At 44.3% G+C, this 19319-nt stretch overlaps 1 protein-coding gene across 9 annotated transcripts in view; it reads right to left on the bottom strand.

The window, feature by feature from the left end:
- DCAF4 (DDB1 and CUL4 associated factor 4) overlaps window positions 1-19319 on the bottom strand; it is a 241436-nt gene that overhangs the window by 200873 nt on the left and 21244 nt on the right. For 3 of the 9 annotated variants that reach the window (XM_078659488.1, XM_078659487.1, XM_078659490.1), the window contains one exon: window positions 14553-14642. Coding sequence is in view for 4 of the 9 variants with exons in the window: in XM_078659484.1 (XP_078515610.1) it covers window positions 7708-7802; window positions 14553-14641 (184 nt within the window). In the remaining 5 variants the exon portion in view is untranslated. Of the gene's footprint in view, window positions 1-7707; window positions 7803-14552; window positions 14743-19319 lie in introns of those variants that run through there. The other 6 variants (XM_078659484.1, XM_078659482.1, XM_078659483.1 and 3 more) reach the window with 4 other exon arrangements.

The following is a 19319-nucleotide window of genomic DNA, read 5'->3' as shown; positions in this document are numbered from 1 at the left end:
GGCAACTCCATGCCTAATTCAGAAATACAAGCTTGCACAGCAAGAACCTGTACTTCATCACCAAGAACCTAAGTCTGGTACTGTAATAGTCTCTGTTGTACGTAAAAAGCATCCATATGTGCAAGAGACACTGTTACCACAAGAAAGGGAGAGTAAAAAGATGGATGCACTGGGCAGGAAAGTCTGTGGTTCAGCAGCAACAGACATAAAATCTGTCAGAGACTGCACTTTTCAGCAGGTATGACAAAACACTTTGGGAATCTTTGCTCACATTTGTAGATCTTCAGAAGGACAGAAAACAAGATTTCCTAGCAATCTTGAATGAAGCACAGACTGTCTCTAATCAGGTGGTAAGAACTGGCATTATTGCAGCAGATTTAGTGGGACTACTTTTTGTCACGGCACTGCACTGCAACGTGCACATTGGCTTCAACTCATATCAATGAAACATGATGTACTATTACAAATAATGAGCCTGACATTTTTTGGCCTGTTCTCTTTCGTCCTTAGGCAGATGAAGAAATGGAGAGGATGAAATTGGAGTAAGAGACACCTAAAGCAGTGGGCCTTGAAGGGGAAAAACAATTCTGTTGTTCTCAATTTTGTTCCTGGGACACCAGGCAACATCAGCAGAAGGTGGTTCTACCCCCTTAATGTCCTAACTACACGCAATCTCAGCAGCGACAATCTCAAAATCAGCCTCAGTACTCATGAAGAATGATCCCTCCGTCTACTCTGTTCGCCACCTCAGTGGGAGGGAGTGTACAAACCAACAGGAATAGTGGAGAAAATTTACAACAGATAAATGAGTTTTACAAATAATTCAGAAGTGCTACAAACATCCAATTCAAGTTTCCGCCGCTCAGGATTCCACCAAAACGAGCACCGCAATACTAGCAGCATGATCTTCGAGTGGAAATAAAAGCTACTACAAAAACAAGGAATAGAACCCGTTTCACCATCACAAACTGGAAAAGCCATGTTTTGGAGATTTTGTGGTACCTAATTACCCAAATGAGAATTCAGACTCATATTAAACCCAAGACAAGTCAACAAGTATATCATAAGCGAAAAATTCAGAATGTTAAAGCGGCATCAGATCTATCCACAGCTCGTGAAAGGAGACTGAATGTGCTCTGTGGATCTTTGGATTGCTCATTTCCGCATACCAGTAGCAGTCAAACTCAGAAAGTTTCCGAGGCTCCTTGAGGGTAAAGCCCACTGCCATTCGGCCTCAAGAAAATTCCCAAAAAGCATGAAAGGGGTTGCTGCCTTTCTAAGCAAAATGAAATCTTTATCTACTCATACTTTGACGACTGGTGGATGAGGGGCATGAAGGCATGCACAGCTTGACTGGCACAAAAGAAAATCGACTACACTGTCACATTATTAGACGGACTGAGTCTGTGTGGGAATCTAGAAATATCAATCACATTTCTGGTTCAAGGAGCATCTTTTGAAAGCATTGCAGAGGACAGAGTGTGTAGCATTCCTCAAAAATGTCACCAGTTGTAACATGCCATTAAGCGAACAAAAAGGCAAGTCACCTCTCAGCTGGGGTCCATTGCCTCTTGTATTTTTCTAGTACCAAATGCCCGTCTCTACATGAGAACTCTGCAACATGCTTGGAAAATCAATGGTCCACCATCACGGCAAATAGGATCAATCCTGATACCAGTAGTGGAGTTATTAAAGAATGCACCCAGAGGGCACCTTAGAGGTGCCCCCTGAAAACCACTACCAGCCTCTTAGTGTGCTGGCTGACCGTTATCTTCCAGCCTGCCACCACAGACGTGTTTCTGTTCCCCTGGAGGTGAGAGCCGTGCTCTCAGAGGTCAGAAACAATACTTGCTCTGGCGGGAGGTGTTTACACCTCCTCCAGCAGGATGATTAGTGAATCTGCATACCAAGGCCAGAGGCTTCAAAGCGTCTGCTGCCTTTGATATACGACCCCCGCTTCCTCTAGACCTGGGGAATGCCACCCCTTGCCCTGAGGACCAACCCACAACAGGACAGGCGGGAAAGTAGCTATTCAAGTAGGCATGTTGCACCACCAGGTTAGTCATAGCACTAGGGGTGGCAGCCTGATGTGCTCCACGAAGGAAGTATTCCACCGCCTTGATTTTGGTGTAATTAGGAACTCTGGGACAAGGTGATCCCTACTCCCCAAAGGAAGTGGTCATATAGGAGGTTTAGTGACCCCAACGGTAAATAGCCCTTGGCTACTACCCCTCACTCCCCTTAATGCCCCTAAATTCGGTATTTGTGTGGCCCCCTGACATCAGGAACGTTGATTCACCTGACAAAAGAAGAAGAAGGACAAACAAGAGCCGAAGAAGCGAGAACTGAATACTATCAGTGGACTTTGGAGCCAAACCCTGCCTGCATGTTCTAACCCTGACAATCCCGACAACCTTACTTGTCCTTCAGCTGAGCAGCCTGCAAAAGTGTCAGAGGGCCACAAGCACTTCGCCAAGCGGTCATCTCCCTTTAAGTGGGGAGCAACTTCCCTGCAACCTGTAGACATTGACCACAACATCCAGTTTACCATACTGCTGTCCACCGGGTCCACTGACCCAGCAGCTGCCAAGGAGGAAGTCACCGTGCTCCCAAAAGGTCAGTTCCGTCTCCCCGTCTGGAGACGCCAGGATCCTCAAGAACCACCCTGCACCAACACCCAGACCGGACTCCTTGCAACAACCAACACTTGCTTGAAGTCCAATCCGGACTCCAATCCCACAAAGACCAACCAGCCGACGAGGGACATTAGCATCGCAGAGGCCAGCATCAAGTGGCTCAGCTGTCCTGTCTTGTCCCACTCTGCAGGTCTGACCGAGAACCGTGAGTGCATTTGACGCACAGGCCCAGCCGACCATAACGGTCGGGCACCTGAGCTTCCCGGCCTGGGTCCACTGACACCGACTGTGCCCCCTGCTCTAAGGATCCTCACAACTGAGTCCCCCTGAGTAAACATTTGGTCCACTTTATGTCCTGGAACTTAAATGGCTTGAGGTCTATGAGAATACTGGCTCGAATTATGGAATTTCTTAAGAAATCTGAGGCCATTGTTATTTTATTACAAGAAACTCACCCAGAAAAAAGTGAATGTAAAAACGCATTTAATAAGTGGGCCTGGGTTCAGGACGTCGCTTGTTCAGATCAGAGAGGTAGTACGAGGGGGTTGGCTGTTATTACAAGAAGTAACTGTAGTATTAAATTGGAGAATTATCAGACAGACTCCTCTGGGAGATGGGTATTGGTTAAGATGAGGAGACATGGAATGCCAAAGGTTTGTCCTAGTTACTATGGGCCAAACGAGGACAATCCAGATGCACTTGTTAAACTGGAATCATGTTTACTGTTAACTAATGCCCCCGTGATAATTGGAGGAGATTTCAACATAGTCCAAAGTAAAGATTTGGATAGAACCTCCAAAGTTAAATATGTTAGTTCACCCAAAACAATGGTGGTGCTTAAAACTCTGATCCAAGAATTAAACTTAGTGGACATTTGGAGAACTAAGATGGGAGATAAGAAGGATTTCACTTTCTTTAGAAAGAAGTACGGCCACCATTCTCGTATTGATTACTTTTTAATTAATCGAGAGTTGCTGACGGGGGTGGAAGGGATTAAACATCTGCCTGCTATACTTTCAGATCATTCAGTTGTGCTTTTCTCCTTGAGGCTCCTGGATAAGAGGGGTAGAATAAGGTGGACTCTAGATAGGGCAATCCTGTTAAATGAGGGGGTGATATCTAATATGAGATGGGGTTTTGGTCTTCTTCAAAGTCAATATAGGGTCAGCAAAAATTCAATCAGTATGGGACTCTTTTAAGGCTTTATCAAGAGCTATTGGTACCTCTACAACGGTGGGTAAAAGGTGTAGCATGAGGCAGAAAGAGGAAAAACTTTCCAAAAAAATGAAAAGTAAAGAGCAGGAGCTTCAAAGGGCATCACTGGAGGGCTCTAGTAAGGTTGCTTTGCTGATTAAAGAATTAGAACAGCTGCAAGCAGAATATCAGGGGGCCCTGGATAAGACGTTGTCTGATAGATGGAAGGTTAGCAAATTGCAACATTTTTCATACGGGGAGAAGAGCGGCTCACTCCTTGCCTGGAAAGCTAAAGTAGATAAAGCCCGCAACACAATAGCTAGTTTAAGACAGAGTATAACAGGTGACATAGTAAATACCAACATAAAAATTGGATTGGAAGTCTGTAGACATATGAGTCAATTGTATAAGGAGGATATCTCTCCTGGGAGGGAAAATATAGAGGGTTTTTTCTAAAGAACATCAAACTCCCGAATGTAAGTGAAGATCAGAAAACGACGTTAACTCTGAGATAACGGAGGAGGAAGTCCGACCTCAGCTGAGAAAGATGGCTAGAGGGAAGGCGGCTGGGCTGGACGGCCTACCAGTTGAGATATATCTTAGTCTCCTAGATAGCATAGTATTAGTTTTATAAGAGCTTTTCAATGATATATTGATGGAAGGGGAAGACCCCCCTTTGTCCTGGGCTGAAGCCACTGTAACCCTGATCTTGAAACCCAACAAAGACCCCCTGGTGGCAGATTCTTGTAGGCCAATATTGCTGTTGAATACCGACTACAAGGTTTTCTCAGGGATATTGGCCGCCAGGGTGGCTAAGATCATAAAAAGTGTTATACATCAAGATCAGAGAGGTTTTATCCCCGGGAGGCAGCTCAATGAGTTAACCTTCGGAATGCTCGGGGTAGTTGATTTGGCAGAAACGTATAATCTACCTGTAACAGTTGTGACAGTGGACGCCGCTAAGGCCTTTGACCAAGTTCACTGGCCCTATCTCTGGGAGGCCCTAAAGACCTTTGGATTTCCCGACAATATAATAAAGGCGGTCCAACTTTTATACCGTTCACCAAGAGCAAGGGTTCTAGTAAATGGGGAGTTAACGGATTGGTTTAATATAATGCGGGGAACTAGACAGGGATGCCTCCTGTCCCCGCTTTTATTCAATCTTTATATTGAACCGTTAGCGGCTTGGATTAGAAAGGACGATTCCATTGTTCCGTTTAGATATGCAAACTTGGAGGCAAAACTAGCCTTTTACGCTGACGACCTCATACTGTATATGTTAAACCATGAGAGGGCTATCCCTAATTTAAAAGCTAAAGTGGAATCCTTTAGGAAGATATCAGGGTACAAGGTAAATAGGGATAAGACAGAAGTTATGGAATGGAATCAGCCAAAACAAACTTTGGGGGCAAAATCGAACATGCGCTATCTGGGTATCCTAATTACGCAGAAATTAGCGGAAATGACTACTGTCAACAGGAGAAAGATTATTCAGGCGGTAGGGAGATTGTTGGTTAGGTGGGCAAACCTTCCCCTAAATTTATATGGCAGGGTAAATCTTATTAAAATGATTGTTCTGCCTAAGCTCACCTTCCTTTTTAATTCTATACCCCTTTTATTTGACAGAGGAGAGATTGCTAAACTACAGGGAAAGATAGGCAGCTTCATTTGGGCCTCGAAGGGCTTCTGTATATCCTGGAAAACATTAAGTAGGAAGTTGGAGAAAGGTGGGCTGGCACTTCCTGATTTGATGATATATGGGCATGCTTTTTATTTTAAGAATTATCGGATGCGGTTAAATAAAGCAGATGGCTCAGCACTAGGAATTCTCTTTGGGGCAATGCTCAGTGAGCTGAGGGAGGGGCAAGATCAGTTTCTATTAAAGTATGGGGACCCAAAGTTTTTTTTTTTTAAGTGAAATTGAAGATTTTGTTGGGGGCATTGAAAGCATGGGTCTTTATCAGGACAAAACTAGGAATAACATACTACTTCCCGGGAGTGCTAAAAAGACTCGCTCAGCCTTCCACTGAAGAATGCGGGAATTTCCCGATGGGGAGAACTGAAGTCGGGAACGGAGTTAGTTAGCTGGGAAACTTTGAGTTTATGTACAGTGGGTCAACTAACTAGATTTAAGTATTATCAAGTCTCCGCGTGGTGGTCACGTCAAGACTAGGATGAGGAGGAAGATGATACCTGGTTGGATCAAGCAACAAAAAACGGTACTGTTAAGAAGGAGGTTGCCTTGTGGTATCGTATTTTGGCAGAGGCAGAAGATGGACTGGATAAAGACATTCAAAAGCTCTGGGGAGATGACTTGGTAAACTTAAATCTGAGCGAGGCGTGGTTGGGTTCATTTGCAATCCTTCGGGAGACAGTTAAACCTGCCATTCTTAAACGTAACCACCTTTTTACTGTTTACAGGGTGTATTGGTCCCCAGCAAAATTTTTACAATTTTTAGGAACACACTATTCATGCCCAAGATGTAGGGATCCCTCAGCAGATGACCTTCATATTTTTTTAACGTGTCCTGAGATTACGAAATTTTGGACTGAAGTTTGTAAATTTTTAACTGAAGTAACAGGCATACAGATGAGGGTAAAGACCTTTACTTGTATTTAGTGCCACCTGTCCGAATAAGCCGTTTGCAAGATTTATATTTTATGTGATCTTATTGGGGAGAAGGGAGATTTGTAGATCATGGAAATCAGGTGCTCCACCTCCTTTTCTGGAGTGCAAAAAGAATATTATATCTATAAAGTCAACAGGATATAGCATGTGATCCCAGTAGTCGGAAAAAAGTATGGGCCAAGCTGGTGGAGTGGATTTAAAAACCTAGTGTCCAATGATTAAGCCAATAAATTGCTGTCAGTCCTGATCCCTTCTTTGCTACAGGCACACCAGTGAAGGGCAGAAGTGGAAGCAAATATGTATTCTTGGGTGGAATGACTCCATCCCTGGCTGGTATACCAGTAATGGAAAGAGAGTATTGCCAACAAGAGAATTGGCAGAATGAGGACACACAAAATAAAAAAATAAAAAATACTTTTTTTTTTTAAATACGGAAACCCCATTTGGAAGCTCCCGGACTTGTCTCCCTCTGCAGTCTGTTTTTAAGTGCGCCCCCCCCCCCCCTTTTAGCCTACAGTGCAGCGCACAAGGCCACCAACCCGTCCGGCTCCTCTGTAGCTGCACACTTTTAGGGCAGGTATACCTGAACTGATGGTGGATCTTGTGACCTTGACCACCAGCACCTTAAGTGCTTAAGGTAACCCCTGAAATACGTTTGCAAAATACCTATATGCAGTATATGTTTCCTTCTCCATAGGAAAACATTACCGCGGAAGAATGCATTTGTGTGACATTTTTACTTAACTGTAAAAATTGATAATGCAAAAAACACTTACCCAATTATGAATTTCTTGGTGTTAGGAAATATATAAAAATACATGTTATTTTTCCGAATTGGTCTTGAGTTTCTTCTTGAGTGTGTGTCTGATTTATTGACTCTGTGTGTTCAACAAATGCTTAACACTAAAGTCTGATTAACCTAAAGTGCTCGCCCACACTAACAGAAAAGAGGGCATTTGGGATTATTAATTTAAGCTTGTAAACCAGTAAGGGTCATCTGGACTTTCGACATAATGTACCTCATTTTGTACACTTCATAAAAAGCCAGCTTCCTATAGATACCGAGACTCCTCTGATAATTTCTCATTTCATAACCAGTACATTTCCTGGAATGAAATACACTTATTGAAATACAATGGACTGAAGTGTTCCCACAGACATAAAACACCGATGGGGCTAGTAACTAGTGATATCGACTTTACCGGAATTAAAAAGGCACTTCTAATTGAGACCAAAGAGGCTACTTACCAGGTGGCGGATAGCGATTAGAAGCAGAGGAAGAGGTGGGTTCCTCAGTCCATGGCCTTCTTGCTGCAGAGTGGTAAGGCCCGTCGGGTTCATACCTATAGATGTAAGATTACATCCCTTTTTGTGCATTCACAGACAAATACATTCTTTGTCAAATGCAAACTGACAAACTATTAATAAAAAGTTACACACTTCTTGGTACTACTCTTAAGGATTTAGTTATCAACTGCTTTAATCAGCTTACCCTTGTGTGTGCCTTTATTACAGCAACACTACCACCACTGGCTGATTCTGTTTAGTGGTGACTGGTTCTTTATCCAAGACGTGTTTTTTTTTTTAAAGAACTAGTGTGTCATAACATTTAAATGTCCCTTTGGCTGCACAAAGGTACTGGGACTCAGTCCATGGCTCAGCCTCCCATGATACAGTCACAGTGGCTGCAAAAGGTTTTAAAGCAGGTGAAAGATCTGAAACTGTAACCACAAAATTCACAATGAAAACATTAAAATTTATTTTTATATTAAATAACACATAATCTAAAAATACTGTGCCCCCTTTCTTAAATACCGGAATGGCAAAGACTAAAAGGATTACTTTGCATATAATAAGAAAAACAAAAAAGTGATGAGTGAACTGCTTGCATTAATCTCAGCCCTAGAATTACTCCTGGGACATTCCAATTCATTATTTCTTGTGGGCTATTCCACTTTAAGCAGAGACCAGCCCTAGACAAAACAGTCTTGGTACTGCTCCAATACTAACAGTCCAGCTTAAACTATCAGGCCAGAGCCCCACCAGCTCAAAATACCAGTAAACCAGACCAGTTTTAGCCTGCTGGACCTCGTTATGAGGTGAAGTGTGGGTCCAATGAAACAGTAAGAAATTTAGCATTCTCACCAATTACCCGTTATCAGGGCCAGACTGGCCGTAGCGGCACCTGGCATTTCCTCAGTGGGCGGTCAGGGTGGGGGTCGGCAATAACGGCCCCCTGTAACAAATTCGGGGGCTGGCTGAGCAGTTTGCCAGGGCCGGTTTCTGTTCCCAGTCCGGCCCTGCCCGTTATGATGGGCAGCAGTGGGTGGACCGATCCCGTAGAGGGCGTATAGTCATGGCAGTGTTTCAGAGCCATCTCCTGAAAACTTGAGGCTGCTAGATAATTTGCCCGGACACAAAAAATATCATTAACACAATTGTGACTTACCTTGTCTCCATGTAAGCTTACATCATGATTTGTGAGGAAAGACATGTGGCACACCAAATGTATTAAACCAATCGAAGATAACCGTTGTTCCTATTTTTGCTTCTAGCATTTTACCAATCGAAGAAGGATCCTGACCTTTTAATTTGTGGTCTAGACAATATATAAATGGCTTTGAGAAGAGATGCGTAAAGCGCTACACTTTTGGAGTTTTGTTTTTGTGATGTCCATTGCCTCTTCAATCAATATGTTCCCCGGAGTCTGTTTTCCCTACTCCATTCTTTAGTTATCCTGTTGAATCTTTCTGAAAGTTTGTTTGCTGCTTGGCTCACCTCTGTCTCAGTGTGGTTCTGGTGCCTTGCTCGTCTTCTTCTGCCTGAGCTCCAATCAAGGTTTTTCTACCCTTAAGATATTTTCCTTCTATAGAGAGACACCTTCATCATAATAGCTCTGTACAGGGTGACACAATGGCTACTAGAAGCGATTGGCCATTCCAAAGGCAGCCAAAATGGAGAGAGGAGACCCATAATCCAGCCCTTGATATTACCATCCATTCTAACGGGTGGGATCATGAATGCACTTAGGCCTGCAGAACGATGGATTGACTTTGACATTTACAGAATCGGTGTTGAGAATTATTAGAAGAGTGATTTAAATTTACAACTTCACAAAATCTACCATTAGGGTGGGATTTCTGTGATAAAATTCGATGAACACTAACAAAGTTTTAGATTCATGGGTATTACAGACTCAAGTTGCACACTAAATTGAAGTGTTAGAAAATGCAAGACTAAGTTCGCCAATCGGGTGTAAAAAAGTTCACCCCCTATATTCCAAAGAGTGCAAGGAATGGTTTCTTCCACATCGAAATATACTTTCTGTGTACAGAAATGAGAACTTGTTTGACCCATACTGGGCCACAAAAGCACACAGCTCATTACCCTGAATACACTTGTGTATAATGCACATTGCGCCATGCCGCTTTCTTCACCTGTGATGATTACTGCACTGTACCAGGTGCTGAATGATCACTGATGATGTTGCACATTGTGTTAAGTGAAAGGTAAAATCGAAGAGGTGACCAAAAATGTCCTTGAAATATACCTGACTGGGTTTTTACAATGGAGATCGTAGCAGGGTCCGTCTCATCGCCAAAACAACTGTGATTTGCAAGCGTTTCATTATGTTTTGAAAGAAATGTCTCAAGAATGGAAACATAAAGACCATTTCAAAACGTTCTTGCATCCAATGGTCTCAAACAGTATGGTATAGCTGAAAATGTTTACTTCTTTAAGTTGTCCTTCTTCAATCTTCTTCCTTTCTTGCTTCCCTTCTGCTCTTTCCTTCCTATCTCTCTATTTCCTATTCTTGCTTCACATTTCTTTTTCTTCTTCTCTTCGCTTGCTTCTTTCCTCATTTCATTATCTTGCTTACTACCTCAATAAACCATCCGCCCCTTCCTCCTATTGCTTCCTGCCACTTGTGCATTCCTTGCATTTGTTTTCTCTGCTTCTTCCAAAGAACACCACACGGGCCAGTTTGATGGGTCTTTTTGAGACATGTTCTAGATAGTTTGATCACCCTTAATGTTTCTGCTGCACATACATCTTTGTAGTCAGTGGGTCTCACAAATGTGAACTCTCTTGTGTAGCGTAGTTCCTATATTCCCAATAGGCTCTGCGCATTGGAATAATATATCCTATAGAATTGACGTAGGACTTAGGTCGACTAGGTCTCTATCGAATATATTAAACTTAATTGTGAGTGCCAGCTAGCTCAGAGGTCACTAGAAACTTTCTCGAATAAACAAGAAGGGATTCGTTTCTGACAACGGCATAAACATTACAACTTTGTTTCCCAAGAATAAAACGTATCTTCAGAGTCATGGAAACAATAGATAGATATTTTACTCAGTAAATCGTGCATGCTTCGTTTCACCAGAGGTGCAGAGAAATAGAGAGACGGGCGTTTTCAATAAAAAAGATTTATTGAACAGTCTTCTTTCTCATGCAGAAGAAATGAACTGCTACTATCGTAATACTGGCTGCAAAGTATAATACATACAGCGAGAAGAGTATTATAAAATAATACTGTAAAAGCATGGTATGGTTTCTAAGCCATAAAATACATACATAAATAACAAAGACTAAAAGCATTCAACTGGTGCTTCTAAAATACGCCTACCCCAATGTACCTAACCTAAGTCTAGTACGAGGGAAGAAGTAAGTATGGTGTAGCATAGGTTTAGTATTTTTTGCCAAGAATCTATCCAAGATTTCTCTTAGGGTCTAATCAGATCCGTACCTTGGTTTTAGAATGAAGGAGGTCTGGTATCTCTCTGTCTCGGGACTCGATTTCCCAACACCCCGTAAGGGGAGCTTGGAAACAATAGAGCTTGATTCTCAGCGAGAGAAAGGCAGCCTCTCTGTCAGTGCGTCAGCTGGAGGGTCGGCTTCCTTCGGCACTTGGTATAGCGAGCTGCGTCGGGCAAGTAGATAGTCGGACTGCTCCAAACCCCCGTGTGTTTGCTAGGGCAAGTATGGGCATATTTATACCTTGAAGGTGCCTGGTTTGACGTAAAGTTGGACATAATAACATCATCAAAGAACCCAAAGGGAATGGCAGTTCTCTGAAAACTCCATGAGTTCTTGGACAAATCAATTTTCAAGCAAGGGGATGACCCTAACTGCTGAAGCCGAGTTTTCCAAGAAATCGTTGTGGCTTTTCAGAACTAGTGGAAGTATCCATGCCTGTATTTGGACTGCATGGGCTATGCCTAAATATGGTTATGATTTCTATGCCTATATAAGGGCAAGGTGATTTGTACCTATATAAGGGCATGAATCGGGAAAATTACACTAGGGTCCTAAAATGCTATACAACACTTGGGGCCTTAATATCAACAGGCTTTGTCGTCAGTGCAATAAATATGTTTTGTATGCCATCACCTATTGCAGGTTCTAAACAGAATCTGCATTTCAAAACAGGCAATGGACTGCTGACAGCAGAAGTGTCTGGTCAGAAGGGGCAAAGTCTGTCCAGGTGCATCGTTTTCTAGCATGTGGGGAGGAGGCAGGTGGCTTTGGCAATGGTTCTGCAGAGCACGGTTGGGTGTATGCATGTCCGTGTGCCTAAAACAGAGGCTTGGCTCTGCTGCCAGATGTTTCCAGTCCCAAAGATCTGAAGGTACAACTTTGATTTAAAGCATGCCACCACTTTTTCTAAGAGTAGGGTGTGAGAGAGAGTGCTGCATACATACAGTACCTGTTCGTGGTATGGCATGCATAGTTGCAGTCCGAGGGAAGGACAGAGAGGGGGGTCCATGCAAGCGCTCTCTAGCAACTGCCGTTGGACAGCATTCTCTCCATCCATGTCATCGACATCACTGCTCGCCCCACCTGCACCGGCAGGCATGAGCTGCTCCCTATCCGTCTATTGCTTAAACTAACAGGAACAGCCAGACATTCTCTGTTAAATCGAGCATTTACATAATTTCCTATTAGCTGGCTGTTTTATTCAGTGTAAAAGTGCTTACTGGCTTGCTGAAGCCTTATATTAGCAAGAGATGCTTTCAGTTGTAAATAAAATTAAAGACATACATGTAGGTATTGCTGTGAGAATAGCAGGTGATGTTATGCCTATTTTGATCAAGCTCTATGGTAGAATAGAGTAACATGAAACTGACTAATGTAAAATTTGTTCTACTAGTAACATAGACTAGAAACTAGTTGGAATACAAAATATGTGACTGATTCTTCTAATCTCATATGCTGATTTTGATATATAGTTTGCTGCAATACAACACTGCCATTTCCTCCAAAGAGCTCTGGGGAGCTATAATGAATTCCTCATTCATAAAAAGTTTGCACAAGGGATCTGTGGGTCACTCAGAAACAAGTTTTCTTTAAACATTTCAGGTTTTCACATAGTGCTATGACCATGGGGATTACAAAGGCTCTAAGACAGATTCTGTGGGGACGTGAATATGAGGTGGCATTGAACATGAGATTAAAAAGATGTCAGCCTTTTGAGAACCACAATAATCTTGGGATCACATCTGTAGATTTCCTTTAACCTCACAGGATTACATGCCTATTTAAAAGAAAAGGAAAGCGACAGCGTTTCTCACAGAGTCATGCTCATGAGAAATAGGGATGGGTTGATTATGACAAACCTGCCAGAGAACACTTTGCAGGTAAAAGAGAAACGGCCAAGACCGAACCCACAAAATAGGTGCACCCACAAAACTAGGATTGAATAATGATGAGAATGTATTAACTGCTGTTCCTTTAGATATTTTGTAAGTGATTATAATTCATACTACCTCAAGAATTAAAAGTAAGATAAGACTGAATACAAGATACAACTCAAACGCTGTCCTTCCCAAATCAATAACCCATTGGTCACAAAAACCCTAACTGCCCTTTGGCATTATATTACTATATCTATATTAAATTGCAGAGCCACGTCAAATCCCCCTCATATTTGTCAGCCAGACGGTCGCAACTAGGTTACCCTCTCGACAGTATCTCTACCAGCAACCGTCATCTCTGTGCCCCTCTGCTAGGTGCTTTTATGAATGTCTTCTTTTAAGAAGTGTATGGAGAAAGTGTGCTAATGAACACAGAAACTGTATTTCCAGGAGGACTGAAAATGAGGGCGAAAGCAACAACTGTTTTTATTTACGAATTCCAGAAGCAGAGAACTATGCAAGGTCAGCCCGCAGAAGCCTCTTGCCCTCTTGCCGTCAGCCCAAACATTCAGCAGAGAACAGAAAAATATCCTAATTTCATGGGCAGAAAATATGTGACAATTTTGCACGTACAAACATTCTGTACGCTTGCACTAAATGAAGCTGGAAACCTTGTGCAAGATTCCTAAATTCTAGTTCTGGAATACTTACATTAAATGAAATAGTCACTCAATTCTTAGCAATTAACAAAGATAGTCTACATTAGCATGCATGCTCACACATGAGTCAGGGAAACAATTCAGCACCGATCATCAAATTAAACGCCTAGCGTGATGCAGAACCCATGCTACAGTTAAAGCCTGCTAATGAAAACATAAGAATACAGTGATGCCATCATTGTGGGTAGGAGAGGCGTTATTTTGAGGTGCTTTCTTCAGTAAGGTTAGTATTAATATTTAAATTGAACCCAAACTAAAACACAAACTGAACTCACAACTGCAAGAATATGAGCCTGAGAGTGAAAAGGGCATTTTTTGGTGGCACAGCCAAAGAGTTCCACAGTGTACTACAAAGCCCTATCCACAATTTCCCCCATCTGACCCACAACAACAAATGCTTCCTCTTTAGCATGACAAGCCTGATTGATTGCTGCAGTCCTTTAGCCCTCACAGATTTCAGAAGGAAATTCAGAAGGAAAAAATCTGGTGGTCGAAAAAAGCACAGTTCTTCCTTTCAGCTTCAGGAGAATAGCACCTGGGCCCAAGCTAGCAAACAAAGCTGCATCTTCAGTAATCAAAATAAAAGATGTTTTGTGTTTGGCTGTCGGTACTCAGCACATTGGTTGCAGCGATTCAGTTTGGAGGAAGAAGTGCTTAGGAGGATGGCAGATGGCTCTCTGGGGAACACCACAAATAACAACATATTTTAAAAAAAATCCTAATATTTTATGATTACCTTTGATTGGGTGTCCACTTCTGCTTTCTGCTTCCACGAGGGCTGGGGCTACACCTCTGGTCCTCCTCTCTCCAGTTGTTGCGCTTCATGCTTTAAAGAAAAATGTCAAACAACTAATGATGAGGAACGTTCTTCTCGCAAGGTGTGCACTCCTCACCATCTTCTCTTAGGTAGAGCAGTGATCTCAAAGCTATCAAGAAGGAACAGTGGGTCAGACAACAGATCAGCAATCACTGGTAAGAAACAAGAAAGGTAAACACCTCGCAGACAATGTGGAGGCAGCTGACCGAACCAGTAAAAACTGATCTACATAGGTAAATGTTAGAGAGATTATAGTGTCAGGAATTCCGAAGAAGGACCTGTTGAAGAGAGGGGCTGTCAGTTTTTTGTATAATACGCAAAGGTTCCCTTTGATGCCGTAACTTCTCCCTAAAGTGCCTACTGGGTTGACTACAATAAAAGTGGGACCCTGAAGACAATTTGAGGGTGGTGCAAAGGAAGGTAACAGAGCCATTCATAGACAATACAACATTTTGGGTGGTTTTAGGCAAGCACGTTTGACTGATCATTGAGACACTAACAGAGCTTGTAAAACAATCAACATTTGTTATGAGTGCATGTTAGGTGTCTAATGGGTATAACAGATTTTTAAGTTCTACTGCTAAAGCTGTCATTAAATATCGAAAAAGAGGCACAAGATTCAGTTAAATAAAGATCCTAAATCTAAAGACAAAATAAATAATTAATAAAAGGATGTAACAAAACCGGATGATGAATTTATAACATTACAGGAAAGATCCAGTTGAAGGAGTTGTCCACAGTTCATAGACTAAACACTCTCAAGAATATATGAATTAAATTATTTGCATACTGACTTGAACAAGAGAAGCTGTTACAAACATTGCAAAGCCAACAAATTAGGCAGGTAATTTGAGTCAATAGAGGCGAGCTAATAATCATTGATGTACAGCACAATTTAAATCTGAGAAAAACTGGACATTAAGAAAGAAAAATATAGTGCCTAAGAAATAGGTATACAAGTGAGACCTAAACGAACCCACTTTTATTCCAGCTCCAAATTCTTTATCACCAAGAAAGTGAATGCTCCCCAGAGCAGAGGAATGCTGTGTGACCGGGGCGGTGTTTGAAGTCTCCCAGAGATAGGTTACATCATATGATGAATGTACTTTCTGATGGAGGACCTGAGTATCTGCTTACTGTTCTGCAGGTAGAGAGATGGTCCAGGAGAAGAATCCCGGTGCGTTCCTGGCCTGAAGAGGACCCACAGAAAATGGACTGCCTCAGAGAAAGGAACCAGGACCAACACGTGCTGCAGAGGGTCTTGCGGTTTCTCTGCGGTTCCAGAGGAGAACCATAAAAATCTGTGCACACCCAGACATCAGCTCGAGGCAGGCTGGATCTACCTTTAGGTGTGCATTGACCTAGGTCAAGGCTGCATCTGCCTTGCTTTGTGTATCAGCCAAAGACACAGCAGCAACTGCCTCGCTGTGCGCACCGATCTAGGTTTGGAACACAACTGATGTGACGAGAGTCCACGTAAGCCCAGAAGCAGGCCACAACCACCAGGATCGCATGCTCAGTGATGCCAAGGCCTATAGAGTGACATCAGACCATACACGAGCTTCCACCAGTGAGAAACAACCTCAACCATAATGTTTGGGGCTATTAGCCCCTGAAAAGCTGTCAAGCCCCTGAGCAGGGTCTGACAACTGGTGGCAAACGGTGTGAGATCTACAAGTGCCAGGTCAAACTTTCATGAACAGAACAATAGGTATGGCTTAAACACAGCACGCCTGCACAGTACAAAGATAGTTACAAAGTTGGAAGGAGTAGATCCAGACACCCTGTTCTTATAACAGTTAAAATCTCTGTGTTTTGGTAGAGGTTGGAGACAGTGTGATGGACTCTGGAGAGGATACTATGATAGGAATTCAGGGAAGTGCTGTAGTGCCTGGCTACCCTAGCCCAGATTTTTACAGTACGCACCACGTATGTGTTCCCCTAAAAGATTCCCCCTTTAAGGGTACCAGGGTCACCAAATTCAGGAATTACTCTCTTGGGTGGGTTAAGCCTGGCTGAGATCCTAAACTTGCAGTTGGCTTTTCAGAAAGCTAAAGCCGAGGAAGAGGAGAAAGCCGGGAATTCAAGAGGGAGAAGATGAGATTAGCACAGCAGAAACAAGAGGAAAGGAAGCAGGTGAGAAATGGGGATAGGGCCCGTGAGGAAAGAGGAAAATGAAAGGCAAGAAAAAGAACTGGAAAGAGAAGAAAAAGAGAATGAGGTCATCGGGAGAGACTGGACAGCTTTCAAGAAGGAAAAGCTCAGGATTGACGTAGAGACAGTTATGTTAGAAAAAGCCTATTCTAACTCTAACTCAGCAAGTGTACCTGTAAAGGTTCCAAAAGAGTTTGCGCACTTGTACGCAAAACCCAGGATATTGTGGAATGGTTTATAAGTTTTGAGATCACTTGTAGAGTATAGGTTATGAATGATGTGTCTAAGGCAGCTACTTTACCGAGTCACTTGCCAAAAACAAGGAACAGCAGACATTTGGAGAATGCCTGTAGCTAATCAAATGACCTATGAGCAAATGAAGGATGCTCTGATCAGCTGGTTTGGCCTGAAGTCAGCTTAGAATTATCAGAGATTCAATGAGAGCAAGAGAGCAGGAAGTATACCATTTGCAACTTGGATTTGGATAAATGGTGTGTTGTTTGATTGGATTGATTAGGTGAGAACATGGAGGCCAGAGATTGTCATTAGGTCTCGCCTGTCGATGCGCATGCGCATCGAGCAAGCGAGACTATGGGGGCTTATCCACTCTTTGTCCAACTTGCAAGGAATCGTGGCGATTCCTTGCAGTGCCCGTGACTTTTAAGCTCAATGCGCATGTGCATTGAGCTTAAAAGCGCGTGCACATGCCCCCAGCCGCCTGCCTTACCTACTCTCCCGCCCCCTCACTTCTTGATTGCACGGCCGCTAGGCCGTGCCTCCCCTACTCCTCCTCCTACTCTCCTCCCCTCGCCGTCTGTTCCCGCACTCCTCCCACACCCCCGCTCCGCCCCCTCCCCTGCCTGCCGCGTCGCATTTCTCGAAACTGGTGAGTCTATGTCTGTGACAGGAGGAGCCACGTCGTCTGTGTGTCTTTGTACCCACAGGTGTCCAGAAGTTTGGCCATGTTGTTTTTATGTCCTCGGAACCAAGGCCTGCTTCGATTCAGAGATGCTCGCGCCTGCCTTGCCTACTCTCCCGCCCCCTCACTTCTTGATTGCACGGCCGCTAGGCCGTGCCTCCCCTACTCCTCCTCCTACTCTCCTCCCCTCGCCGTCTGTTCCCGCACTCCTCCCACACCCCCGCTCCGCCCCCTCCCCTGCCTGCCGCGTCGCATTTCTCGAAACTGGTGAGTCTATGTCTGTGACAGGAGGAGCCACGTCGTCTGTGTGTCTTTGTACCCACAGGTGTCCAGAAGTTTGGCCATGTTGTTTTTATGTCCTCGGAACCAAGGCCTGCTTCGATTCAGAGATGCTCGATCCCAAGTGTTTCTTCGGAGCCAATGCGGGGTTAAAGTTTGTTTGGTAGGGCTGTGACGTACCGTGGCACGGTGGGGAAAGTGTTTGCAAGATTTTCTTGGCACGTGAGTGAGCGCAACACTTCAAAGTCAGTCACATCAGCAGATGTTACGGGCACCCGGAGCTCACAGCCACTCTCTCTGCCCGCCCGCTCTCCACTCCATCAGGCAGCCAGCTTCAGGAGAGCAATCTGCGGGGTGCCGCCATTTTGTATAGGGTAAAGGCTCAGGCGCCAGCATCTAAAAGTTATATTTAAACAGCCCCCTCTCGCAGCAATTGTGTACTTGCAATGTGTAGATCTGGCGCTCGAGGCAGCGCGGTCCGCCAGCCCCAGGCACCTTTGCGTGCTTTGGTTCGTTCTCCGCAGTTTCCCACAGCTGCGGCCTTCAGTCTCGCTTTCCGCCTCGGGCTCGATTTTAGCAGCGAGATAATGGTGCTCGGCTGCGGCTGGTTCAGTGTCTCCCAATCGGGTCCCACCTTCCTCCGGATCTCGCCCAGCGGGACACTTTTCGCTCCGTTGTTTTTCATTCGTGTGGCCACCAAAGCTTACCCCACCGTGTAGAGTGAACAGCACGCCAGTTACAGCTTGTATTGCAGGATAAATTAAGAGGATTAATCCCCCGGTCGGCGGAGCTCGCTCACATGGCGGCCATCTCGCAGCTCGGCTAGCCACGCCCCCCCAATGAATCACCGAACTTAGTGGAGAATGAATCAAAATAGAGTGGGACATCACAAGAAAAACACACTCACACTCACGCAACGTCACACACCCGAAGCCTCACACCCCCTCACTCACACTCACCCTCACACCCCCTAACCCGCACACCGCCTAACGCTCACACCCCCTAACGCTCACACCCCCTAACGCTCACACCCCCTAACAATCACCCCCTAACCCTCACCCCCTCACTCTCACCCCACACCCTCATCCCCTCACCCCTCACCCCCTCACCCTCACTCCCTCACCCTCACCCCCCCACCCTCACCCTCCACCCTCACTCACCCTCAACCCCTCACCCTCACACCCTCAACCCTTCACCCTCAACCTCTCACTCACCCTCACTCACCCTCAACACCTCAGCCTCACCCTCACTCACCCTCACCCTCACTCACCCTCAACCCCTCACACTCACTCACCCTCACCCACCCTCAACTCCTCACCCTCACTCACCCTCAA

This window comes from Lissotriton helveticus, chromosome 9 (assembly GCF_964261635.1).
Source record: "Lissotriton helveticus chromosome 9, aLisHel1.1, whole genome shotgun sequence".
Lineage (NCBI taxonomy): Eukaryota > Metazoa > Chordata > Amphibia > Caudata > Salamandridae > Lissotriton > Lissotriton helveticus.
Note: the sequence above shows the minus strand (reverse complement) of the source record. Positions and strands in the feature narration are given on the sequence as shown.